The sequence below is a fragment of the Ctenocephalides felis genome, unplaced genomic scaffold (genome assembly GCF_003426905.1).
Source record: "Ctenocephalides felis isolate EL2017-DRISC unplaced genomic scaffold, ASM342690v1 CF-g0.4_SCAFFOLD_01886, whole genome shotgun sequence".
In the NCBI taxonomy this organism is placed as follows: domain Eukaryota; kingdom Metazoa; phylum Arthropoda; class Insecta; order Siphonaptera; family Pulicidae; genus Ctenocephalides; species Ctenocephalides felis.
Genome location: NW_020538040.1, coordinates 79,616,945 through 79,642,801, shown reverse-complemented (window position 1 = coordinate 79,642,801; position 25,857 = coordinate 79,616,945). Strand labels below are relative to the sequence as shown.

The 25,857-nt window shown below is 27.6% G+C and overlaps 4 protein-coding genes across 7 annotated transcripts; 2 read left to right on the top strand and 2 right to left on the bottom strand.

Annotated features, from left to right (window-relative positions):
• The first annotated feature begins 2,845 nt into the window (after positions 1-2,845).
• On the top strand, positions 2,846-7,592 carry LOC113375294 (NADH-ubiquinone oxidoreductase 75 kDa subunit, mitochondrial). The gene is made up of 14 exons (XM_026615233.1): positions 2,846-3,204; positions 3,273-3,462; positions 3,572-3,713; positions 3,771-3,912; positions 3,980-4,074; positions 4,139-4,265; positions 4,521-4,694; positions 4,809-4,974; positions 5,038-5,189; positions 5,263-5,445; positions 6,448-6,634; positions 6,710-6,892; positions 7,236-7,363; positions 7,424-7,592. Exons 1-14 carry the CDS (start codon positions 3,025-3,027, stop codon positions 7,568-7,570), a joined length of 2,196 nt encoding a protein of 731 aa, XP_026471018.1. The 5' UTR covers positions 2,846-3,024; the 3' UTR covers positions 7,571-7,592.
• Positions 7,593-7,801: 209 nt separating this feature from the next.
• Positions 7,802-9,856, bottom strand: LOC113375296 (WD40 repeat-containing protein SMU1). The gene is made up of 2 exons (XM_026615236.1): positions 9,600-9,856; positions 7,802-9,280 (listed from the first exon to the last, which is right to left on the bottom strand). The coding sequence occupies exons 1-2, from the start codon at positions 9,690-9,692 to the stop codon at positions 7,841-7,843; spliced, it is 1,533 nt and encodes a 510-aa protein (XP_026471021.1). The 5' UTR covers positions 9,693-9,856; the 3' UTR covers positions 7,802-7,840.
• Positions 9,857-10,019: 163 nt separating this feature from the next.
• Positions 10,020-13,275, top strand: LOC113375295 (2-phosphoxylose phosphatase 1). Its single transcript, XM_026615234.1, has 7 exons — positions 10,020-10,341; positions 10,414-10,566; positions 10,620-10,749; positions 10,812-10,931; positions 11,008-11,286; positions 11,751-11,987; positions 12,270-13,275. The coding sequence occupies exons 1-7, from the start codon at positions 10,269-10,271 to the stop codon at positions 12,934-12,936; spliced, it is 1,659 nt and encodes a 552-aa protein (XP_026471019.1). The 5' UTR covers positions 10,020-10,268; the 3' UTR covers positions 12,937-13,275.
• A 1,037-nt stretch (positions 13,276-14,312) lies between these two features.
• On the bottom strand, positions 14,313-15,370 carry LOC113377595 (adrenodoxin-like protein, mitochondrial). 4 transcript variants are annotated; one of them, XM_026617963.1, is made up of 5 exons: positions 15,184-15,370; positions 15,072-15,123; positions 14,898-15,004; positions 14,494-14,634; positions 14,313-14,433 (listed from the first exon to the last, which is right to left on the bottom strand). In XM_026617963.1, the coding sequence occupies exons 1-5, from the start codon at positions 15,290-15,292 to the stop codon at positions 14,330-14,332; spliced, it is 513 nt and encodes a 170-aa protein (XP_026473748.1). In that variant the 5' UTR covers positions 15,293-15,370; the 3' UTR covers positions 14,313-14,329. The 4 variants fall into 4 exon arrangements, with proteins under 4 accessions (XP_026473748.1, XP_026473751.1, XP_026473749.1 ...); XM_026617966.1 differs by having other exon boundaries at positions 14,898-14,979; positions 15,057-15,162; positions 15,235-15,332; XM_026617964.1 differs by having other exon boundaries at positions 15,072-15,162; positions 15,235-15,332.
• Between the last annotated feature and the right edge of the window lie 10,487 nt (positions 15,371-25,857).

Below are 25,857 nucleotides of genomic sequence, written 5' to 3'. Positions count from 1 at the left end.
ATGTGAAAATCAACTAACTCTTTAATGCAGACCTGTAAATGATGAAACTTTTTTCACTAACTGTTGTAACTAAATGGATAGACAAATGTGTAAGTTTCATCCTTTCAATGCATAAGGTTGTTCTTTGATTTATTTCTGTATTTATACACAATTTTATGCATTTGTAAATAGTTTTTCTAGGTGATGTAGGTAGGTGGAGATATCGGCGGCAACCATGATGAGTACATACTATGTGTATATGTATAATGTGTGTTGAGTCTTGTATGAGTCCTGTTTATTATGAGTTGATTATACATTTATAAATGAATGTGTGTTTGTATGAAGTTGAATATGTGTGTGTGTGTATGTGTATGTAATACACATTTCAAAATGCTGCAAGGTGTATAAAAATGTATTTTATTTATTTTTAGATATTTTCTTATTAATTATGCACTTAATTTTGTTGTTTTATTAAATGATGCATGCCAATAAAATTTGATATGTATTACTTAATAAGACCGATTACTGATTTGTGTAGGATCAATATAATTATGCATATTTAAGTTTAGATAATTGTAAATAAAAAGGTGTATGTCATAATGTACAAAATATATTTAGTTTTATTTTTATATCTTTGATGGTATAACTAATACTGTAATGTTTTACAAATATTTGTTCTTTTGTTGAATATAAGTAAAAAAGATATATAATGAAATGCATTTACTTCTATATGCATATGAACGAATGTCAAACGAGTAATTGGAGCTGTATTTTTTTTATAAATTAGTGATTTGTTAACTTGACTTCATTTATTGATCTTAGGAACCAAGCTGAATGACAAATTTGATTATCAGTTGTTTTGATTTGATTATGATGTATGTAAATCGCGTTCATTTATTGATCTTAAGAACCAAACTGAATAACAAATTTGATTATTCGTTGTTTTAGTTTGATTATGATGTATGTAATTATAAGATTCAACTTAAGATGATTTTTCTATTTGTAAATAATGTTAATATTGAATTTTGTATAGTACTTTTCAACTGTATCATAAGGATTTTGTATAATTTTATTATTGTTAAGTAGATTGTATCACATTTACAGATATAAACATTTATATTTAATTACATTACCAAAGCACTGAGGTAATAAGTATAATTTAACAACGATCAACAAAATTAATTAATTTAATTTGTTGTGTAGTATATTTTTGAAAATACATTGAGTACGATCATGGTTTTGTTGTTATCTTTTGAATGCACTGCATGGAATTCAAATAGCTCCAAATCAACTTTAGTTAAAGCATTTTTTAGTTAATTTATAGAAGCATGTATTTCAAGAAGGTGTGCAGAAATATAAATTATCAAATATAAAAATAAATTCGTTTAATATTATGTTGTCCAAACTTTACAACTTTTGTCCCACATTGCACAAACAAATGTGTAACAATAAAATTATTGATTTAAATTTTTTAACATCAAAATAATTTACTTTAAATATTTGTAGATTGTATAATGCGGTGTGCAAGGAGAGGCATAACGTAAACTTATGGCGGTTTGAATGAAACAGATTAATTTATTAGCAATTGTAACAAGGGTTTTCGTATGTGAAGTCGTATTTGACTATCTTACAAATATTAAAAGTAATTTTTTTGAAAATGAGTAAAAACATTTCATTAATTTTATACATTTTATGAATTTGTTTGCGCAATGTGTGAAAGTTGAAAAGTACGTGGATAAAAGTTATCCCGCAAAAGATGCAGCTGGTCGAGCATCAGAGTTGTTTGACGAGACATGTTCAGCTCATTTTCGCAATACTTTAATGAGTTGAAGAAAATAGTGCTCAATGTATAGTTGTTTTGTTGTTTTAAACTCAACAACTAGTATAATAATAATTTAGTCATTTTTTCTTTAGAAATTCGCTTTGTTTCTGCATTATTAATAAAAACAATGTGCTGGAAACGAATTAATAGCATTTCAAGGTATTTATATGGAAAAAATTGCTATACGTGCAATTCGACACGCGAGCGTGCTTACGGAACGGATTAAGCTAATTAATAATATATATATATATATATATATATATATATACACATATATATATATACACTTCTTTTATCTATATATATATATATATATATATATATTTTGTTGGAGCTCGATTAGCGTTCCTCTTCATCAACAAATTTCGTTCGATGTTATGCTAGTAATTAATATTAGTTCAAATTAAACACAATACTTATCATATATTCATTTATTTCCTAGCACTTTTATATACTCTGAGATGTAGTCACTGAGACGAAAGTTGCGCAACTGCCTCTTTCTGTAACAATTATGCTTTATTTTCTTTTAGTAACGGGACTTCCCTTGATTTAGAATATGATCAACTGAATTTCTTTTATATGCCTGATTGTGAGTGCAAATTACGTTACGTTATTCCTCGATCGAGTGTCCTGGGAATTACTGCATCGTATTCAGTTCATTGATATCAGTTCATACAATGTAATGAGAATAGGATTTATACCGTAGTGTATATTATAGTTATTAATCTATTAGTTATTAATATTAACTTATTAAGCGTTAGATCACAACAATATATAATATATATATAAATATATATATTCTTTTTATTATCTTCTAGACGGATCAGGCTCATCATCATCATCATATCCTTCTTCAAAATTCAAATGCAACATTTATCAACATATTAGAACAGAGAGTTGATACCAATTCTTGAACGGATTCGCAACACTTTCAATCCAACTTATTCAACGTCATCTATGCATTAATCTACGCGTTGAATACTCTTGCAATATCTCAATGCCTCTATGTTCTTACCTTCTATTGAAATTTGAAATGTTGATAATACAATTTTAAGGTATTTAGTTTAATTGTTGTTTAATGTCAAGTAGATATCTGTGATATTTTATAGAAGTGGTGTATTATGTTTTTAATTAATTTTTATATTCATTCATATTAAATTGATACATCTTACGTCAAACATCACCTAACCTATATCTTAATATTATATAATAATTTAAAGGACATGTTGAGAGCTCCCTTAATAAAAGCGCTTGCCTTAGGAGCTCCCGGAAAGGGGGCTTCTATGGCAACACCCCGCAATTTATCGGCTGCTGCGCCTGTTCCTGCGAAAGCGCCACAAAAAATTGAAGTATTTATTGATGACAAACCTGTCATGGTTGAACCAGGCACAACGGTCCTTCAAGTAAACATTGATAAAGTACAATTAATTTTATTTTTCCTGATACTTATTATCGTGACGAATAAATTTAGGCTGCAGCCATGGTTGGTGTGGAAATTCCTAGATTTTGTTATCATGAACGCTTGGCTGTTGCTGGCAACTGTCGTATGTGCCTGGTAGAAGTTGAGAAAAGCCCCAAACCAGTTGCTGCTTGTGCTATGCCTGTGATGAAGGGGTGGAGAATTAAAACTGAATCAGCTATGACAAAGAGGGCCAGAGAAGGTAATTTGTTGGATATTTATACATGCTTTTTGAAGTATTTATAAGTGGATTGGAGTTTTAATTGCATAATATTTATTAATATAAAACATGAATTTACATAACATTACAGGTGTTATGGAGTTCCTATTAGTTAATCATCCTTTAGATTGCCCCATTTGTGATCAAGGTGGTGAATGTGATTTACAAGATCAAGCAATGGCTTTTGGATCAGACAGATCTCGATTCACTGATATAAATTTTTCAGGAAAGCGGTAAGTATGTTTTTCTTATATTTATTATTTCATATTATATATTTAAATAATTTACAGAGCAGTGGAGGATAAGCAACTAGGGCCATTAGTAAAGACAGTTATGACTCGCTGTATTCATTGCACAAGATGCATTAGATTTGCTTCAGAAGTCGCTGGTGTAGATGATCTTGGTACTACAGGTCGTGGAAACGACATGCAAGTAAGATTATGTCATAGTGTTAAATATTAATAATATTCAATTAATTTGAAAAAATCTTAAATTATAGGTTGGCACATATGTGGAAAAACTTTTTATGACTGAATTATCTGGTAATGTTATTGACTTGTGTCCTGTTGGTGCTTTAACGTCGAAACCTACAGCGTATGTTTACTCCTGAACTATAGATATGAACTGTTCATTTCAATGTACAAAATATACATTTCAGGTTTACTTTTCGCTCTTGGGAAACTCGCCGGATCGATTCTATTGATATTTTAGATGCTATAGGGAGCAATATTGTTGTTAGCTCAAGATCTGGGGAAGTTTTACGAGTTTTACCAAGAACTAATGAGGTGAATATATTTGGTGTAAAATATCATAACGATAATAATTCATTATTTTATAGTCTGAAATTCTTTGAAATGTTTTTCAACTAATAATTCTAATTTTGAAATATCTTGTGATAACTTAATTATATCTACTAGTTTACTATTGAAGTGAGTGAATTTGTATTAAATGCTAATAATCTTGTTTATGCACTTTTTATTATCTTCTATTCCATATATTTCTTCAACTATTATAGAAAATTATTTAATGATCTATTGCAGGAAATTAATGAAGAATGGTTATCCGATAAATCTAGATTTGCTATTGATGGTCTTAAACGACAAAGATTAGTCACACCCATGTTAAGGAAATCAGGATCACAATTAGAAGTTGTTGATTGGGAATCAGCACTTATTGCTGTATGTAAAGCCTTGCAAGGTGTGGAGCCATGCCAGGTATTGACACAGTTACATGTTGTCATTTTGTTATAATAAGTTTTATTTTTAAGGTATTGTATTTTATTTAAATAATTATTTACTTTATAATATGCTAAATTTTTATTTCTGAAGATTGCTGCAGTCGCTGGTGGTCTTGCTGATGCAGAGGCATTGGTATCACTCAAAGACTTGTTCAATAAAATAGGATCGGAAAATTTATACACTGAACAATCATTTCCATCAGAAGGTGCCGGCACAGATTTGAGATCAAATTATATACTGAATAATTCTATTGCAAGTAAGTTGTGATTTTATGCCAATAAACTATAATATATATGGATGCTCAATAAATGATTTGCAGGAGCTGAAGAAGCCGATCTTGTTTTATTAGTTGGTACTAATCCAAGATATGAAGCCCCATTATTAAATACGAGAATTCGCAAAGGATATGTACATAATGAAACAAATATTTTCATGATTGGACCCAAAGTGGATTTGTCATACCAACATGATGTAACATAATGTTTTTCAAATATTTAGAAAATTTTACGAATTTTTTTTTTAACAGTAATTTAACGTATTTTAGAATTTAGGAGATTCACCTGATGTGCTAGAGAAATTAGCTAATGGCTCACATCCATTTAGTAAACAGTTGTCAAATGCTAAGCGTCCTTTAATTATTGTTGGATCGGATCAATTGGCACGATCTGATGGTGGTGCCATTTTGAAAGATGTTCAGAAGCTAGCCGGTCTTTGTACAGCGGCTGAAGTAAGTATTTTGTTTAACTTTTCTATATAATATAGTACAAAGTGAAACTATATAATAATATTTAGTTAGTTGTAATATCATTTAAATATTTTTTTACATGCCTGTTATTGTTTTTTGGGAAAATTGCACTAACATGTTAATATAACATGTAAAACAGAATATTACATATCTTTTTAAACTTACCTTACTTATTACATCAAATTATTTGATAGGCATTGCAATCTAAAGGCAATCGCTTTTGCTTATTATAGTCTTTTTTTTAGCAATATATATTTTACCTCATTATAGCTCATAGGAGTTGACATTTGTATCCATTTTTTTTTTAATTTTTCTACTACAAGTTTCAATCATCAGATTACATATCGATTATCTATAAATCGAAAGTGTGGAGAAAAAAAGAATTAAATGAACTATTAGCATGGCACTGTACTTTAAGGCAAATTGCTGGAACTTTCCGTACCATCAACAAAAATTCATTAATAATTAATAACCATTGTTTTAAATGTCTTCAAATATATTATTATAAATACTGTAGCATTCATTATTCATATTTCATACATAAAATATAAGTGCTTATAAATCTGACGAGAAATCTTACATCTTATACATGTTTACAAGAAAAATAAATAAACAAAACTTCACAATTTAATATGCATTACAGAATCTTATCTCATACTTCTAAATATTATATTAACTGAATTGCAAAGTAATTTATTTCAAGTGTATAAGTGAATTTTGAATTTTTGAAATTGAAGACTTTGAATATTAAAATCCAAGTCATTTTCTATATTAAAAAAAATCAGTGTTTTGTTCACTTGATCTATAAAATGGCATTATGAATAAATTGTAATAAATGAGTATTCAAGAAAGACACATTTCAATGTCAGTTATTGGGATATAAAAAGATCTTAAACGTATCAAATTGACTTTGTCTGTAAATCTAGTGTTCAATTTTTAAAATGATCAAATACAAAGCATTTTCAACTTATGATAACTTCACAGCCGGATTGGAAAGTTCTGAACATTTTGCAAAGAAATCAAGGACAAGTAACTGCTTTAGACATTGGCTATAAAGCAGGAGTAGAAGAACTTCGCAAAAATCCGCCGAAAGTTTTATTCCTATATGGAGCTGATGAAAAAACTCTGAAGAAAGAAGATCTTCCAGCAGATTGTTTCATAATCTATCAAGGCATTAAATAATTATCAAAATATACAATTTTGTGGGCATAATATGAAATAATATTGAAACTATTAAATTTTTCAGGTCACCATGGTGATTATGGTGCTTCTATTGCCAACTGTGTTTTACCTGGAGCTGCTTATACAGAAAAGCAAGCCACATATGTTAATACAGAAGGCCGAGCCCAGCAGACACATATGGCTGTATCACCACCAGGAATGGCAAGAGAAGATTGGAAAATAATTCGAGCAATCAGTGAGGTTTTGGGTAAGAACATTTAGAGAATACAATTATTCAATCACATTAAAAGAAAAAAGTGTTGTTTGGTAATAAACTATTAACTGTTTCGGAAGCTGTTTCTTTGAGCTAAATTTATACATCATTAAGAAGTAATTTAAAATGATGCAAAATGCATTATAGTTGTATTATGTGAACAAATGTAAACTTTTGTCAGCTAACTAAATGAATGTGAAGTGAAGATGTATGACATGATTATTTACAATATAATGCATTATTTTTAGCAGATGAATCGTGATGCAAATTGTCTTTTGAATAACTTGTATTTGAATATTAAATGAAAGACTAAGATTTAATCATTTTACTTGCATAGGTATGCCATTGCCCTATGACAACTTAAATGAAGTCCGCAACAGGCTTGGAGAAGTTGCCCCACACTTAATTCGATATGGTGGTTTAGAACATAACAACTTTTTCCAACAAGCACGAGAGTTAAATATGGTAAATACAATATATAAATAACAAAACATGCAAACATACAATGTTGTTATTTTCTTATAGCAAATTAAAACTGATGTAAAAGGACCACTTGATGTTAAACAGAAAGTATTGGAAGATTTTTATATGACAGACGTAATTTCAAGGGCTTCACCAACTATGGCCAAATGTATTGAGGCAGTGCACAAGCAGAAACAATCAAAATATTAATTTATTAGAAATTTAGGTATAAAATACTTATGTATACATAAATAACAATTTTATTTTGTGTGGTGACATTTATTTCAAAAATTTAAACTATAAAAATATTTAGAAAACATGTTTTCGTATAGCATACTTAGATTATGCAATTTATGGACAAAATAGTTTTCCATTAAACAATTCTGGATCGATAAGAATCATTCAACAACAAAAATAAATGTATACCCATCAATAGACTGTTCGTTTTATAATATATTATCTGTAATAAGTCTTGAAGGTTTATGGTTTCCATAGTTTGAGCAAACCATCTTCACTGTAGGTAGCCAGCAAATTTTGATGTGGATGGTGGCAAAGTCCAATTACATTTTTGTCATGTACATTAAGAGTTCTTTCTAGTTTTCCAGATGTTATGGAAAAGCAATACAACACTAAGTCCTCACCTGCACAATATATAAATTCACCTCTTGGAGATAAAGCAGCACATATGAATGAACCTCCTTCTCTCTTTCCTGATGAGAATGAACGAACAATTTGCCCTTGCATGTTCATTATAACCACTGTATTTGAACGATTACAAACAATGAAGTGTTCGGGGTTTTTAGGTAAGGGTAAAACATTATTCACAGTTAATTCAATAGTGCCAAGCCCCTTAAAGGTGTTAATGCATTCTGTAGTTTTTATGCTCCATATTTTAACTGTACCATCTGATGAACCACTTAACAAATTATGTCCATCAGGTGAGAAAACAACTTCATTCACAAAAGAAGTATGCCCTCTAAATTCTTTTAACATTTTTCCTGATTTCAAACCATGTATTCTAATAATATTATCGAAAGATGCACTTAAAATTTGGCTATTATCTTTAGAAAAATGTATGCATGTTACACCTTTAGTATGTGCTTTTTCAAACTTTCTTAAACATTGTCCTGAAGAAATTTTCCATATTTTTATTTGTCCATCTTGGGCACCACTAGCTAACATTTCAGAATCTCGAGAGAAGTTTAAACTCAAGACAGCTTGTTCCATGACCATGAAATCATCTTGAGCTTGATATTTTAAATCTTTTCTAATTTTACCTGTGGTAAAATTCCACAATTCAATAAAGCCGTCCACACTTCCAGTAACTAAAAATTGACCATCGGGTGAAAACTGAGCACATTCAACATGGGATTTTTGCCCAAATTTAATCTGTCTGGATATTTGTGTTGGGTATTGTTCTTCTTCTTGATCACGAATAGCAGCTTTTCCTCTAAACAAATCAATAGTTGTACCAGGTGGCAATAAACCCTGATGTTGTTGCCATTTTAGGGCTTGACCCAATAGGGCCAGCAATCTTGCAGAAGGCACAACAGACACTTCACCACTTAACGCTAGAGCAATGGCTGTCCTCCTCTTTTCTTTAGAACCTCCATCAGGGTAAGCTTCTCGGGGATCAAAGTAAGATCTTGCCAGCATATTTTCCAGATGCAAGTACCTTTCAGCTTCTTGCTGTTTTAACATGATCATAGGGTCTGTTTGCCTTAACAAAGATCTTGCCGCTCCTAATTCCCGTAATTCTATTAACTCTAAAACTACTTGTTCATAAAGATCTATTAGCTTCTTGTCTGGTAGTTTAAGGGATTGAATAGATTTTAAAACTGTATCCCAATGACCATTATTAATATCGGAACAAAAACTATCTACACTGTCTACTGTATTGAGTGACACTCCAGTTTCTTCCTGAAATTTGGATAAAGTTATTTTTGTTTCTGGTTAAACCTGCTTATTACAATAATGCATAAGGTAAAAAAAAAATTGTTATAAAATTTACAAAATCTTAACAATTTATTACAAATTAAGGCCAGTAACAGAGTAAATATTTCAGAGTCTGAACGACATGTTTTAATATAATAATTGCATACATATAAGTGTATTAGTGTGGAAGCATTTAAATGAAAATATTACTAAGTGAACTTAGTTAAAATATCATGAAATATTCATAGTCGGACTGACAATGATACTAGTCTAATGCTTTTTGTATAGTGTCAATAAAACTCACTTGTATTGTTTGTAACGTTCTCGTTAAATTTGACTCTTTCAGATATTGTTGAATGAGTCGTATGACATCAGCTGATTCTATTTCTATAGACATACTAGTTGTTTACAATCTTCTGTTTTGCTATAACCGCTATTTTACTAGAATTTAGTACTTTGAACCAATAATATATAACAGTGTATCTTAAATTTACTACCACCAGTAATAATTTATTTATTCTCTTAGTATTCTGAAAAATATAATCCAAAACACAAACCCAAAAAAATATATTTTTTAACCTAACATTTACTTGTATTTGGTTTGCCAATAAATATAAGCATTATTATGAGGAATACCATCAATACTTCCAAAGAAATGACATTTTTCATGACAGTATAAGAACAGAGCTGACAACATAATTACGCTAATCCAGTGCGTGCATGGAACACGGGGAACACGGGTCTAAACACAGCTAAACATCGACGAAATTGCCCTGAAATTGCGGTCACTAGCAGTTGACATCAGAACTTTTTTTTTCGAGAAAATTTTGTTATTTAAAAATATCAGTGATGGAAAATATTGGCAAATAAGGGTCTTATGAGCGCTTGCCGATTGGCTCTTATATTTTAGATGCGGTTGGCAGAAATCCTAGACAATATGAGAATATAATATATTATATTCATATTGACAGACATGTTCAAAGGACGAAAAAGGGTTTTATTATGTTTTCTCATTTTGTCAATATGGATATTTATGATAATTGCAGGCAAGAAGATTATGAATGATTGCTAGTACAAAAATTATAATCATATTTTTATAATAATATCAGTTATTGTAGGTATGTACAAATATATGGGTGTAGAGATGATGCACTCTGAGAACAGTTTTTTATTTACGGATAACTCAAGAACCAATATGGTGAGAAGTAAATATTTGAACGAAATATTCAAATCCTGTACTGACTTCAGTGATATTGTTGCTAAAAGTGAAGGTAATATGAAATTAAAATGTTATAATGCTAATTCCTTAGAAGTTTAATTGTAGGTGGCAGATATGAAGATTTTATATTAAAGGGTGTTATTGTCTTATCTCGTCATGGTGATCGTGGTCCGTTGAGCTATGTCCATGGAATTGAAAGTGTAGATTGTGGTGTTAAGGATCCGCTGCTAACAATGTATATCTATTATCAATATTGTGGTCTTAAATCATAGTAATTCAAAGTCAAAATTTATTTAGATATATGGAATTTTTAACAAATTGGACACATACTTTATGGCCTCAACCAGGAGCATTTCATAGCTTTCCACTGTTGCCTTCAAGTATAACTTCTTGTCAACTTGGGCAGCTTACTTTTAAGTAATTATTATTAAGTATTTTATTTTATTCATATGTTTCAGATTAGTATTTATCAATAAATAAATATTTGTTTTAGAGGTATCACACAGCATTTAAAACTAGGAAAAGTTTTGAATGATGTTTATGGTAAAGTGCTTTTTTCATCTAATTCTAATGAAATCAAAGGATCGACATTCACAGCAGATGATATACTTGTTGTTAGCACAAAGTATCGACGTACCTTCCAATCAGCAATGGCATTGATGTTCAACATAGTACCAAATCATGTTTGGACTCATTTGAATGTCAAAGAGAGTTTGAGCATATCCTTTTGCTTTATTGATTGTGCTTGTCCGTCATCTGATTATTACAAAAAGTAATAATTACTTTCATGTTATACCTAATTTTTTGCAGCCGTAGATTTCTGTTGATTTAAAAGAATTTGCACAATTCTGTTGTTAATTTAAATATCAATTGAAAACAAACAAATTGCCCGGTTTCCAAATTGGAATTAATGTGCAAGACACACTTGTGTCATCGATTTTTTTATTTATTAATTTTAATACAGTATGTTTAAATACTGTTGCTTTAATTGGTTCTTTTGATATTCTAATTTATTTTATTATTTATCAACTTTTTTTTTTTAGTTTCTTGTTTCCAAGAGCTGTAAAGATGTTTTGCAGTGTTTAAGCTTTTTGAAATTGATCATGGAATTAAGTAAGGATTCACATAATTAATAATTTATTTAAATTTTATTTTACATTATATTATTTTTCTTTAGTTACCTTTAGTTTTTTAATTTGGTTTGTAGTAGTTAAATTGTTTTTCAATCATTTTCAGGCTACTGGCACTTGAACTGAAGAAAAATTTTCAAAATCAGCCTCATATGCAAAAGATCGTGAAACTTTTAAGTTATACTCTGATTGATTCTAAAGATGCCAGCGTCTCAGATTTAAGAGATGCTTTGTTATCATTCTTATGTCACAAAGCTTCATTGCCATGTAAAAATTTTGTACAATCCAATTGGAATAATTTGAGAATGTCGCACCAACGATCACTTCAAACCATGGATCCTAAGTAAATATTTTTAGTAAATATTGATAAATCATGAATGATATTTGATAATATTGATATTAGCGAGAAAAAATATTAAACTAGACATATTCAACATTAAACTGTTAAGTTTTAAATTTAACATTTAAATTTTAAATATTTTTTGCAATTTTTTATAATGAGTATTTTTCAAAAGTTATATAAACAAATAAGTAAGATTTAAGTACATATAAAAGTTTTTTTGTTTTTAAACAATTATGCATTGTCTTTGTTTGTCTTTAAATTCTGAATTTCAAAATTTAATAGGTTATCCAATTATATAATTAACATTGATCAAGATGACAAACCTAAGGGGGTAGAAGCTTACGATGATTTAACGGATGTTTACAATAATAGCTATGAAAATGATGACACAGAAAAATGCATTAATCCTGAACATGTCTCTATGTTGTTTAGCTACCTATATGAAGATAAAAAACGTCAACTACAGAGCCTAAATAATAACATAATTTCTATCTTAAAAGCTTATGGTTTGATAAAAAATATTGTCCAAAAGATGTTAGCCATTGTGTCAAATAACAAACCGAAGCTGATAGTTTATTCTGGTCATGACAAAACATTGCAATATTTGGCTACAGCTCTGGGATTTGGAGATGATATTTTATTTGTTCCTTATGCCTCACGTATTATTTTTGAAACATATCTTCGAAGGCAATCTAATGTTGATATTTATTCCGATGTTTTGCCTAAAGAGTATTATTTCCGTATATTATATAATGGTGAAGATGTAACAAAGAAGTTGATATTCTGCAGAGGGGACAAGAGTACTATGAATAGACGACAGGATTCAAAAGGTCAGAGCCGAGAGTCATACTTTTGTCCAATAGAATACATTGTCAGGTACATACATGATGACTACTTTGTGTCACTGAATAGTACAAATTATAAAGATGCCTGTATGGGACATTCTTAGAATATCTAGTCAGTTGTCACAGTTTTTTTTGTTGACAAAGATGAACTTTTATTAGTTTATCATGTTGAAAATCATATTGAATGTTGTATTTCAAACTTGGGGACAGCACCAAAAGAATAGTACGTTGGGCAGAGTCTGACGATTGGTGAATGGACTACTGTACATTTTAATATTAACCATGTCCACTGTTGTATAAGCAGTCTAGTTAAAATATACTGTGTGAGGACAAGAGCCAGTAGGCAAGCTGGTCTTAAACAGGTTAAATGTTAAAATGTGATATAAGTGGATTCTTTTTATAGTAAGTTTGAAGATGTATTTAAATAAATGCAATTTAGTATATTGTAGTTTTCAATTTGTTTAATTAAAAAATTTTGGGAAACTTTGATACAGAGATTTTTTTTTTATTATATCAAAGTTTCATAAATAACTATTAACTTAACACTTAGAGTGCGGGCAACGTAATTTTACGTTTTTTGCTGTCTGTCACTGGGGCGCGGGTCACGTAAAAATACGTATTTAGTAGATTTGAGGTGGATACGCGCTAACTACTACAAATCTACTAAATACGTATAAATGATTACAAATTTATAAATTGAGCCATTGTGACAAAGATTGTGGTGAAGAAATATGCGCTGACATATTATCGGAATTTTCGTCAAGATATCGAAGAAAGTTACGATGATGATATTATTTCGCGTTCTCGAGTGTTCGTTCGACGAAGAATTTCGAGTAGTTCTAAGACTATTATTGGTCAACTAATCCTTGCACAAGTACACCGTTTTTTTTTTTCAAAAAACCATGCCAAGGAATAGATTCCGCCAAATATGGAATGCTTGGCATTTCAATAATAATGAAGACGTCACAAATGATTTTATCGCTTATTCAAAGTTAGGCCTGTACTACATTATTTCGTTGAAATGTTCAATAATATTTACAAGCCGAAACAGCAAGTATCATTAGATGAGGGCTTAATTCCTTGGAGAGGACGATTGTGTTTTAGAGTCTAAAATGCTGGAAAAATTATAAAATACCTTATACTCGTACTAATATATTATCTTACATTATCTGAAAGCGACACAGGATATGTTTGCAATTTTCAAGTTTATGCAGCTCAAGGATCGCCCGCTGCACGCGTAATTCGGCGGCGAAGTATGCCCGCATGCCAATTGTTAAAATAATTAATATATTAAGGTTAAACTGGCAACAACTCACGCCTCACTGCATCAATTCAATTTTTTTCCTGGAGCTTAAAATATTATTTGTAAAATGTTCGTATTTTTTAAATGCTATTTTAAGCAATGAATAGAAAAAGGTAAGTTTAAAATATATTACAATGATATTTTAGAATATTAAATTTTATTTTTACAAGATTATTTACAGGTTTTCAATAAAACTAATGTGGTTTCGGTTTATGACCATCTACATAAAAGTTCCTAGTAGCTTGGGGCATTTGCAGCTCTATACCATCTAAGTCTTTGGTTAGAATAATTTGGCAACCTGGTAATATATTACTTATGTTATTTTATTTTGCAAATATGGACATAATATTGAACTAACCTAATCTAGAATTTTCTTTAAGGAATGGTGCCATGTCTAATAAATCATCTTCCTTCTCTAGAGGTTCAGGCAAGCTATCTCTATGTTTATCGCTCACATAAACATGGCAAGTTGTACAAGCCAAAGATGCCTCACATGCCCCTGGGATTACATGTTATTTTATTTGATTGATATTTAAAAATATAGATCCAAACCACTGGGATGTGCTTCTCTAATTATAATAATGGGGTAATATGACTACTTTAACATATGACATTAAATTAAGTAAGCTTTCTTTCACTATAAATATTATAAAGATGTTATAAAGTTTCTAATTGATGACAATGTACAGTTTTATTAGTCATTAATCCTAAACACCGTCAGTGGTATGAATCCATAATATTAAAGAACTAGTGTAAAAGCACCTTCCATATCAATACCATGCCTATGTGCTAAATATAATACATTATCACCGACTTTTCCCTTAATAGGTATCCTTGTTCCATCCTTATTAATAAAAATCACATTAACTCTGCAATTTGAAAACATGAACTACATTAGAATTTACGACATTAAGTACTTACAAACTTTTCAATTACATTTCTGACGGCGACTTTGGGTCCTTCCATTCGTACTCCCCATGTTTCATATCTAGAATATATTTTAGTTAACCTAGTTCATAACGAGGTACTGCAAAAAAAAATTACATACGTCCACTGAGGTGCAATTGCCTTCTAAAAATCTCTAGTTTATTTAGTTTACCATGCACTGTGCCATGACATGTTAGCGCACATATATATTTTCTAAAAACGTTTGCCATTTATAATAATGCGGTGCGTAATAACTTTTAAGTGACATCGCCTTACACCTATCGACGATTCGTGAAAACGGCGGAAACCTGACATTAGAGTTTTGACAAATAAGAGAAAAAATGAACAACACAACTACTAGAACCTAGAAGACAGTGTAACTGTGTATTAATGCTAATGCTAGAACTAGTTAAAAAATCCAACAGGTTTGTTAGTGTATTGAAAACATTTGTAATTGAGCCAAAATTAACATGATATTAAGTGTTATTTTGTTCTTAATTGAAAAATGTTCTACATTCATTATGCTATCAAATGCTGATTTTTTATTTTCACTATTTTATAACCTCTGGTTGTCTTATTATTGATTATTCAAAGCTAACCTGAAAACTATTTCTTGTATGTTTTTTGTACATGTTTGATTATTTCTTTATTAATTTTACAATTATTAATTTTATACATATACAAAAATCATGTCAATTCACGTTGAACTTTATTCTTCGGAAACGCACTAGACAAACGATAAATGAGATGCATCATAAAGGAATCTTGTTTTGTATTCATCAAATCAGTTGACACTCAATGGTATAAAAATTACCTTATAACGATAAAAGAAAAAACTAAATGAAATTAGAACACAGGTAATAATTTTTAACAATAATTATAATAAAAATAATATAAAGGAGGCAATCAGTCTATAAGCTGAACGTAAACAGATATAAATATATAAACTGTTTTAGTGGGCAGATAGGTTATTGTTGTCTAAACCATATAACTAAGTATTGGTTATGGTTCTGATTAATAAAATCCACAAAACTGAGAGTAATTATCAAGATTTATATGAATTTACGTCTTTGAACGTAAATGAAAATATTAGAAATATTTAGTCAAATATAAGAAACACAATAAAAATCTAGTACAGTAGAATTTGGCTTACCTGGACTAATTGTTGTCGATAGACATTTGGATAATCAAAAATCCAGATAATCGAATGTATGAAGAATAATGTTGTGCATTTATTAAAAATAACAAATACATACATAGATATCAACAAAACTAATGTTTATTGAGAGTTTGGAACTTTCTTATTACATACATATACTAAACTGCAGCATTAATCATTAAAAAATACGAATTTTAGGTATGTACATACATATAACTCTGTCGCTGTTGGTAGTCCGGATAATCGCGAATCCGTATAACTGAAGTCCGGATAAACGAGGTTCTACTGTATTTAATTTAACTCAAACTCAAATGATAATATTAGGACATTTCTGTCTTAGTGCACAGAGAAAGAAAATGCACCTGATCTTCTCAAGATCGATTGTTAGTAATTATTTGTGTATTACAATCATATCGACAAAAAATTCTATAGAATTCTTAATATATTAAAAGCTATGGAAATTGCAAATGATTTATTGTCTGGATTGTATATATATATATTAGGGTGGTTCTTAATATGATATATTTTTGAATTTCTTTTCTCCCAGGGACTCGAATGCTTCCAAAGTGGGGACTATCTTAAAGCTAATATTAAGAGCTAAAGCTTTCAGAGATTTTTTTTATCATTAATGTGAATGTGTATGAATATAATATAATAGTTTGTATTAACAATTTAAGGACTGATACAAATATTTTTCATGACTTTTACATAAATATAAAGAATTCGTAACATTTTTTCAAATTTATTAGACACTTATTTTAATTTACTTCTTTTCATATTTAGTGATTTTATGACTTGTTTGTGACAGAAACTTGTTAGTTTATCTGTAATTAAACACAAAGTAAAGTTTGAATGAGTATTTTCTAATGTGTTCATATATATGTGTTCTTAAATTTTACATTGATGATGAGACAAATCACTGTCTCAAAACGTTTGTTATTTGTTAATTTATGAAATAAAGTTAGTCCGAAAATAGGGTGTCGAATGTTCTTATTCACATGATTAATACTAATATTAAAGTTTTGAAATAAATGTTATATCCTATTTATTCAAACCAAATCATATCTAAAATTATGAAATATATAATTTAAAACATTTAATTTGTCTAGACTTTAAATACTTTATACAATATACTTTATATTGAAAAATTCTATTTGTATTTATTTTTTTAGATCTGTAACAAAGTGTACATTTTTTATTTATATACTTTATTTCAGCATATCCCTGAATACAATAGTCATGGAAGGACAACACAATTAAGCTCTTATTTATAAATAACACCGTCGAGTCTATATGTAACTCCATAGTCTACGACTTACAAAATAAATCACAATCATTTATTATTTTGAATATTTGCATTTCCTTGTTGCTTTATTTTACAATATTTGTTTGTTTAATTATTTGGTAATAAACTTTAAAGCGCTTTTCCCACGACGCTTGTTTTACGGGCTGGCTAGCATGCTTGATGTTGTCGCGAATGTCGACGCTAGATTTCGTGATAGTTTTTCAAGCCGTTCGCTATACACGATGCGAGAAACCTTGCTAGATTTTTGTGCGAGATTTGTTTTTGCTTGCTAGATTTTCGAGTATTCACCTACGAGCAAAATAACTCTGAAAAGGTTCAAGATGCCCAGGAATACCACGAATAGTATTCAAATCGGAAATGTTTGGCTATCTGCGAAGGCATGGAAGGGGAAGTCAAATCGACCGAAGCGTTCGTAGTGGCTACTTTGAGCATTAAATGTAGCTATTATAACCGAAATTTTAAACAAAAACACATAAAATATTTGTTTATTTCAAATTTAAATAAGATAATTAAAAATGAGCCAACAAAGCTGTTGCATAGAGGGTTGTAGAAATACTAGCAGAAAAAGTGACTGCAAATTCTATACATTTTCTACAGCTAAGTGGAAAGAAAATCAACGGGAAAAGTGGATCGCTGTGGTTAGAAGAATAAAGTAAGTATCATAACCTTATTGTTATAAAAATTCAATTCGGAGTACTATGAATAGTTGGAAAATTGTTATGTTTAGCAAAAAGAAAAATTATAAGCCAATAAATAGTTATATTATCAAAATTTAATTCTTACTAGAAAAAATTGTTTTGCAAACAATGTAATTAATACAAGGCTGAAATAATGGAAAATATATATTTATATATTGTATATTGATTATGTATAACTCTTATCTATATATTAATTGCATTTTATTATATAGTAATTGTAATTTTATGATTAAAAGAAAAATAAAAGTTATCACATAGCGCTAAAATGTTTATTTTGCAAACAGTTTAATTGTTACAATGCTGAAATAATGCAAAATATATATTTGTAGTGTTGATGAATCACCGCCGTGGGTTTCCTAACCCTATGATCGCATTTGCAGTGAACATTTCATTAGAGGAAAAAAATCGGACGAGGTATTGAGTCCTATCTACTTGCCAACAATATTTCCTTCAATTTACAAACCCCGAGTTAATTTAGTTTTTTTTTCTGCAATTTTATTTGATGGATGATGGAATCAAATCATGTCTTTATAATAATGTCTATCGTAAGTCTTTAGTTTGACCAAAAATAATAAAAAAATGAGTAAATTAATTTATTATTTACTGATTCTATTGATAAAATATTTTTATCATTATTATATTATTTTTATTAAGAACTATTCCGATATTATGACATAAGCTTTGAGGCACTTAACCTTAAAAATGTTTACTGCATTTCTTTATTTAATTAATCATTATACTTAATTATGTTTTAAGTACGTTGAAATAAGTTTAATAATTTCAATAAACATTCAGCGTTCACATTATTACTGTCTCTTGTTCATTATTAACTTCCCGTAGGGCAAGTTATAGTAATCGCAAAAAAATCGAAAATGAAAATTTTTGCATTTCTCGACGTTTCAAAGGTTTCTGAATATTTTGGCATACCTTAAAAAAAATGGATGTATGTGTGTGTGTGTGTGTGTGCGTGTGTGTATGTATGTGCGGATACAAATTTTCGTCGACGATTTCGGGAACACCGATCAACCGATTTGAATAATTAAAAAAAATTCGATTCGTATTGATAAGGAGACGTGCTGATTAGTTTTTGGTGAAGACAGGTCTAGCCGTTCTGAAGATACGGGGCAAGAAGTGCCGAAAACGGTAACTCAGTTTTTAAGAGAACGGAGCGTCCGATTTTGATAATTCAAAAAACATTTTACTTGTATTGACAAGGTGAAGAACCGATCAAATTTTCATAAAGGCAGGTCTAGCGGTTTCGGAGATCTAATGAAAAAAGTAAAAAAAAATGCCATTTGGCGGTCAAAAATGATCATTAGACATATGCACATCAAATTATCAGATATTTTGTAGAGATTTTAATAATAAGTATAAATTTGGTTTACATTTCTTATGGGTTCCGTACCAATGTTTGCGCGTTAGACGGCGACGCGGCGCTTACGCGCTTTGATATTTCTTCTTTATGCAGTTAAAGCAGTACGATTACTTTGAAAAAAAGTTTAGATCTTGCAAAATATGTCAAAATAAAGAAAACATTTTTTTTTCAAAAAAAAAAAAAAAAAAAAAAAAATTTCTAAAAAAATTTTTTTTCAAAAAAAAAGTAATTTTTTGTCTAATTTATAGTTTCTCACAAATTTTATTTTTTCGAAGTAAAATTTTTTCAAAAATGTTAATCGTTTTTAAAAAAATAATAATTTTTGGTACGGGAAGTACCAGCAATTTGCCTTAAGACAGAATTCCACTTACAGCTAGTTATTTATAACAATTATTTAATATCTTTTTTCTTTAACAAACATATAAAACCCATGAAAACCACACACTGATAGCCACAATTAGTTCATATTTATTACGGCGCTGCAGTCACGCTCTGAGCGAATAGTGCACGCATATTTAACATTTTCCATGACATTTTAACAAGATTCAAAAAAAAATTTGGAGAAAACATTTAGGAAATAAAATTCACAAACATTTTTTTTCCAAATCTTTTTTTGACCAGTTTTGAGTTGAGTTAAAAACCATGGACTATATATATAGTGAAAAATATGGATAAAAAAATTGGAAAAGAAATTAGTTGTAATTTTTTTTCTTTTGAAAATAATTTTAGTAAAATAAAATATTGTCCCCAAAATTTTTTTCAAAACTATTAGTCCATGTTTTTTGCACAAATTCCATGATTTTTTTCCAGAATTTTTTTTTTCTCAAAATTTTTTTTCTAAAAAATCAAATACTAAGAATAGTCCATAGTTTTTCCCCAAAATTTTTTTCCCAGCATTATTTTTCCCAAATTTTTTTTTCAAAAAAGTTTTTCTTCAAAAAATTTTTTCCCCATTTTTTTTTCCCAAAATATCAAATCATGATTTTTCCACAAACGGTATGGGTGTGTTTTTATACAGAATTGGCCCCACCCTAGCATTTAAATAATTTTGATGCCATTTTATAGGTATTTTCGAGAAAATCCGATATACCAAATTTCAAATCGGTAGCTCATCATTAGGCAGAGATATCATTGAAAATGTGCGAAAGTGGCCACTTTTTTCAAAGTTGTTTTTTGTCGCAACTGTAAAAGATATAGACAAACAAATAACGTCATTCTTTTCACATCGGTGTGTACTATATTATTATTAACAAATATTGTTAAATAATTATTTTTTAGTGCATTTAGTGAAAATAATTTGTTTTGAATTTTCGGGTAGTGCGGTTGTTTGGACTAATTTTTAATTAGCATCATTAGAAAGGGTAATTAATTTTCTTTTACTGTCCAAAATTTTGTTTTATTTCATGTGGTAGAACACATTCAAAAGTAGAAAAAACCTGAGCAAGTACACACTCGCGCTCATATAACACCCGTGTAAGTCGTCTCTGATTTGCAACGACTTTTCTAAAATTTTTTTCCCCAAATTTTTTTCTAAATTTTTTTCCCCAAAAGTTTTTGCAAAAAAATTTTTATTTCCAAAATTTTTTTATCCAAAAATTTGCAACATTTTTTGCAAAATATTTTTGTCCGAAAATTTATTACCAAACATTTTTTGCCCAAAATTTTTTTATCCAAAATTTTATTGTCCAAAATTTTTTTCCAAAAAATTTTTTTGTCCAAAAATTTTTTGTCCAAAGATTTTTTGTCCAAAATTTTTTTTCCCAATTTTTTTTTTCCCAAAGTTTTTTTGGACAAAATTTTTTCGTCAAAAATTTTTTTGTTCAATTTTTTTTTCCCAAATTTTTTGCTAAAAAATTTTTTTGTTCAAATTTTTTTTCCAATTTTTTTTGCCCAAAATTTTTTTTCTAAATTTTTTTTGGACAAAATTTTTTCGACCAAAATTTTTTTACCCAACATTTTTTTTCGCGAAATTTTTTGGACCAAGTTTTTTTTTCCAAAATTTTTTTGATCAAAATTTTTTTGTCCAAAAATTTTTTTGACAAAAATTTTTTTCACCAAAAATTTTTTTTTGACCAAAATTATTTTGACCAAAATTTTTTTGACCAAAAATTTTTTTGACCAAAAATTTTTTTCCCAAAATTTTTTTCCCAAAAATTTTTCCCGAATTTTTTTGGACCAAAATTTGTTTTTCCAAGATTTTTTGGGACAAAATTTTTTGACCAAAATTTTTTTGTCCAAAATTTTTTTGACCAAAAACTTTTTCGACCAAAATTTTTTTGACCAAAAATTTTTTTCCAAAAAATTATTTGACCAAAATTTTTTTGACCAAAATTTTTTTGTCAAAAATTTTTTTGCCAAAAATTTTTTTGCCAAAAATTTTTTTGACCCAAATTTTTTTGACTTAAATTTCTTTGACCAAAATTTTTTTGAACCAAATTTTTTTGACCAAAATTTTTTGACTAAAATTTTTTTTCCCAAATTTTTTTTCCAAAAATTTTTTGGACTAAAATTTTTTGACCAAAAATTTTTTTGACCAAAAATTTTTCCCGAAATTTTTTGGACCAAAATTTTTTTGATCAAAAATTTTTTTGTCCAAAAATTTTTTTGACCAAAATTTTTTTGACCAAAAATTTTTTTCCAAAAATTTTTTTGACCAAAATTTTTTTGACCAAATTTATTTTTCAAAATTTTTTTGTCCCAAAAATTTTTCTCGAAATTTTTTGGACCAAAATTTGTTTTTCCAAAATTTTTTGAGCCAAAATTTTTTTGGCTTTATTGACCAAAATTTTTTCGACCAACATTTTTTTGACCAAAATTTTTTGACCAAAAATTTTTTTGACCAAAATTTTTTTGACCAAAAATTTTTTTCCAAAAATTTTTTTGACCAAAATTTTTTTTCAAATTTTTTTTCCCAAAAATTTTTTCCGCAATTTTTTGGACCAAAATTTTTTGATCAAAAATTTTTTTGTCCAAAAATTTTTTTCCAAAAATTTTTTTGACCAAAATTTTTTTGACCAAAACTTTTTTTCAAAATTTTTTTTCCCAAAATTTTTGTCCCAAAAATTTTTCCCGAAATTTTTTGGACCAAAATTTGTTTTTCTAAAATTTTTTGGGCCAAAATTTTTTTGATCAAAATTTTTTAGTCCGAAAATTCTTTTGACCAAAAATTTTTTTGACCGAAGTTTTTTTGGCCAAAAATTTTTTTGACCAAAAATTTTTTTGACCTAAATTTTTTAGACCAAAAATTTTTTTGACCAAAATTTTTTCACCAAAAATTTGTTTGACCAAAATTTTTTTGACCAACATTTTTTTGACCAAAATTTTTTGACCAAAAATTTTTTTGACCAAAATTTTTTTGACCAAAAATTTTTTTCCAAAAATTTTTTTGACCAAAATTTTTTTTCAAAATTTTTTTTCCCAAAAATTTTTCCCGAAATTTTTTGGATCAAAATTTTTTTGATCAAAAATTTTTTTGTCCAAAAATTTTTTTGACCAAAATTTTTTTGACCAAAAATTTTTTTGACCAAAATTTTTTTGACCAAATTTTTTTTTCAAATTTTTTTTCCCAAAATTTTTGTCCCAAAAATTTTTCCCGAAATTTTTTGGACCAAAATTTGTTTTTCCAAAAATTTTTTAGGCCAAAATTTTTTTGATCAAAATTTTTTTCCAAAAATTTTTTTTCAAAAATTTTTTTCCCAAAATTTTTTTTCGAAAAATTTTTCCCGAATTTTTTTGGACCAATTTTTGTCCAAAAATTTTTTTGACCAAAAATTTTTCCAAAAATTTTTTTGACCAAATTTTTTTTCAAATTTTTTTTCCCAAAATTTTTGTCCCAAAAATTTTTCCCGAAATTTTTTGGACCAAAATTTGTTTTTCCAAAATTTTTTTGATCAAAATTTTTTTTTCCAAAAATTTTTTTGACCAAAATTTTTTTGACCAAAAATTTTTTTGACCAAAATTTTTTTGACCAAAAATTTTTTCCCAAAAATTTTTTTTCAAAATTTTTTTTCCCAAAATTTTTTTTCGAAAAATTTTTCCCGAATTTTTTTGGACCAAAATTTGTTTTTCCAAAATTTTTTTGATCAAAATTTTTTTGTCTAAAAATTTTTTTGGCCAAAAATTTTTTGACCAAAATTTTTTTGATTAAAAATTTTTTTGCCCAAAAATTTTTTGACCAAAATTTTTTTGACGAAAAATTTTTCGACCAACATTTTTTTGACCAAAATTTTTTTTACCAAAAATTTTTTGACCAACATTTTTTTGACTAAAAATTTTTTTCCAAAAATTTTTTTGACCAAAAATTTTTTTGACCAAAATTTTTTGACCAAAATTTTTTTGACCAAAATTTTTTTGACCAAAAATTTTTTTGACCAAAATTTTTTTGACCAAAATTTTTTTGACCAAAAATTTTTTTGACCAAAATTTTTTTGACCAAAAATTTTTTTGTCCAAAAATTTTTTTGACCAAAATTTTTTTGACCAAAATTTTTTTGACCAAAATTTTTTTGACCAAAAATTTTTTTGTCCAAAAATTTTTTTGACCAAAATTTTTTTTACCAAAAATTTATTTTCAAAAATTTTTTTCCCAAAAAATTTTCTCGAAATTTTTTGGACCAAAATTTGTTTTTCCAAAATTTTTTGGGACAAAATTTTTTGATCAAAAATTTTTTGTCCAAAATTTTTTTGACCAAAAATATTTTTGACCAAAAATTTTTTGACTTAAATTTTTTTGATCAAAATTTTTTTTAACCAATTTTTTTTAACCAAAATTTTTTTTCCAAAAATTTTTTGGACTAAAATTTTTTGGCCAAAAATTTTTTTGAGCAAAATTTTTTGACCAAAAATTTTTTTGACCAAAATTTTTTTAACCAAAATTTTTTTGACCAAAAATTTTTTTCCAAAAATTTTTTTTCAAAATTTTTTTACCAAAATTTTTTTTCGAAAAATTTTTCCCGAATTTTTTTGGACCAAAATTTGTTTTTCCAAAATTTTTTTGATCAAAATTTTTTTGACCAAAAATTTTTTGACCAAAATTTTTTTGACCAAAAATTTTTTTGTTCAAAATTTTTTTGACCCAAAATTTTTTTGACCCAAAATTATTTGACTTAAATTTTTTTGACCAAAATTTTTTTTAATCAATTTTTTTTAACCAAAATTTTTTTTCCAAAAATTTTTTGAACTAAAATTTTTTTGAGCAAAATTTTTTGACCAAAAATTTTTTTCACCAAAAGTTTTTTGACCAAAATATTTTCAACCAAAATTTTTTTGATTAAAAATTTTTTTGACCAAAATTTTTTTTACCTAAAATTTTTCGACCAACATTTTTTTGACTAAAAATTTTTTTCCAAAATTTTTTTTCCCAAAATTTTTTTTCGAAAAATTTTTCCCGAATTTTTTTGGATCAAAATTTGTTTTTCCAAAATTTTGTTGATCAAAATTTTTTTGTCCAAAAATTTTTTTTGACCGAAGTTTTTTTGGCCAAAAATTTTTTGACCAAAATTTTTTTGATTAAAAATTTTTTTGCCCAAAAATTTTTTTGACCAAAATTTTTTTGACGAAAAATTTTTCGACCAACATATTTTGACCAAAAATTTTTTTCCAAAAATTTTTTTGACCAAAATTTTTTTGACCAAAAATTTTTTTGACCAAAATTTTTTTGACCAAAATTTTTTTGACCAAAAATTTTTTTGACCAAAAATTTTTTTGACCAAAACTTTTTTGACCAAAAATTTTTCGACCAACATTTTTTTGACTAAAAATTTTTTTCCAAAAATTTTTTTGACCAAAAATTTTTTGGACTAAAATTTTTTGACCAAAAATTTTTTTGACCAAAATTTTTTTGATCAAAATTTATTTGTCCAAAAATTTTTTTGACCGAAGTTTTTTTGACCAAAAATTTTTTGACCAAAAATTTTTTGATCAAATATTTTTTTGACCAAAATTTTTTTGACCAAAATTTTTTTGACCAAAATTTTTTTGACTAAAAATTTTTTTCCAAAATTTTTTTTCCAAAAATTTTTTTGACCAAAATTTTTTTGACCAAAATTTTTTGACCAAAATTTTTTTGACCAAAATTTTTTTGACCAAAAATTTTTTTGACCAAAATTTTTTTGACCAACATTTTTTTGACCAAAAATTTTTTTGACCAAAATTTTTTTTACCAAAAATTTTTTCTACCAACATTTTTTGACCAATTTTTTGACCAAAAATTTTTTTGACCAAAATTTTTTTGACCAAAATTTTTTTCCAAAAATTTTT

Bases quoted from the DNA above. Each gene is read 5' to 3' on its own strand.
- LOC113375296 (XM_026615236.1), bottom strand. From the start codon at position 9,692: ATGTCTATAGAAATAGAATCAGCTGATGTCATACGACTCATTCAACAA. The intron at 9,281-9,599 runs GTGAGTTTTATT...TCCAAATTTCAG, and splicing joins GAACGTTACAAACAATACAA to GAAGAAACTGGAGTGTCACT.
- LOC113375294 (XM_026615233.1), top strand. From the start codon at position 3,025: ATGTTGAGAGCTCCCTTAATAAAAGCGCTTGCCTTAGGAGCTCCCGGA. The intron at 3,205-3,272 runs GTAAACATTGAT...GAATAAATTTAG, and splicing joins CAGGCACAACGGTCCTTCAA to GCTGCAGCCATGGTTGGTGT. The intron at 3,913-3,979 runs GTAAGATTATGT...CTTAAATTATAG, and splicing joins GTCGTGGAAACGACATGCAA to GTTGGCACATATGTGGAAAA.
- LOC113377595 (XM_026617963.1), bottom strand. From the start codon at position 15,292: ATGGCAAACGTTTTTAGAAAATATATATGTGCGCTAACATGTCATGGC. The intron at 15,005-15,071 runs GTAATTGAAAAG...TTCAAATTGCAG, and splicing joins CCAAAGTCGCCGTCAGAAAT to AGTTAATGTGATTTTTATTA. The intron at 14,635-14,897 runs GTGCTTTTACAC...ATGTAATCCCAG, and splicing joins GCATGGTATTGATATGGAAG to GGGCATGTGAGGCATCTTTG.
- LOC113375295 (XM_026615234.1), top strand. From the start codon at position 10,269: ATGTTCAAAGGACGAAAAAGGGTTTTATTATGTTTTCTCATTTTGTCA. The intron at 10,932-11,007 runs GTAATTATTATT...TATTTGTTTTAG, and splicing joins CTTGGGCAGCTTACTTTTAA to AGGTATCACACAGCATTTAA. The intron at 11,988-12,269 runs GTAAATATTTTT...AAAATTTAATAG, and splicing joins CTTCAAACCATGGATCCTAA to GTTATCCAATTATATAATTA.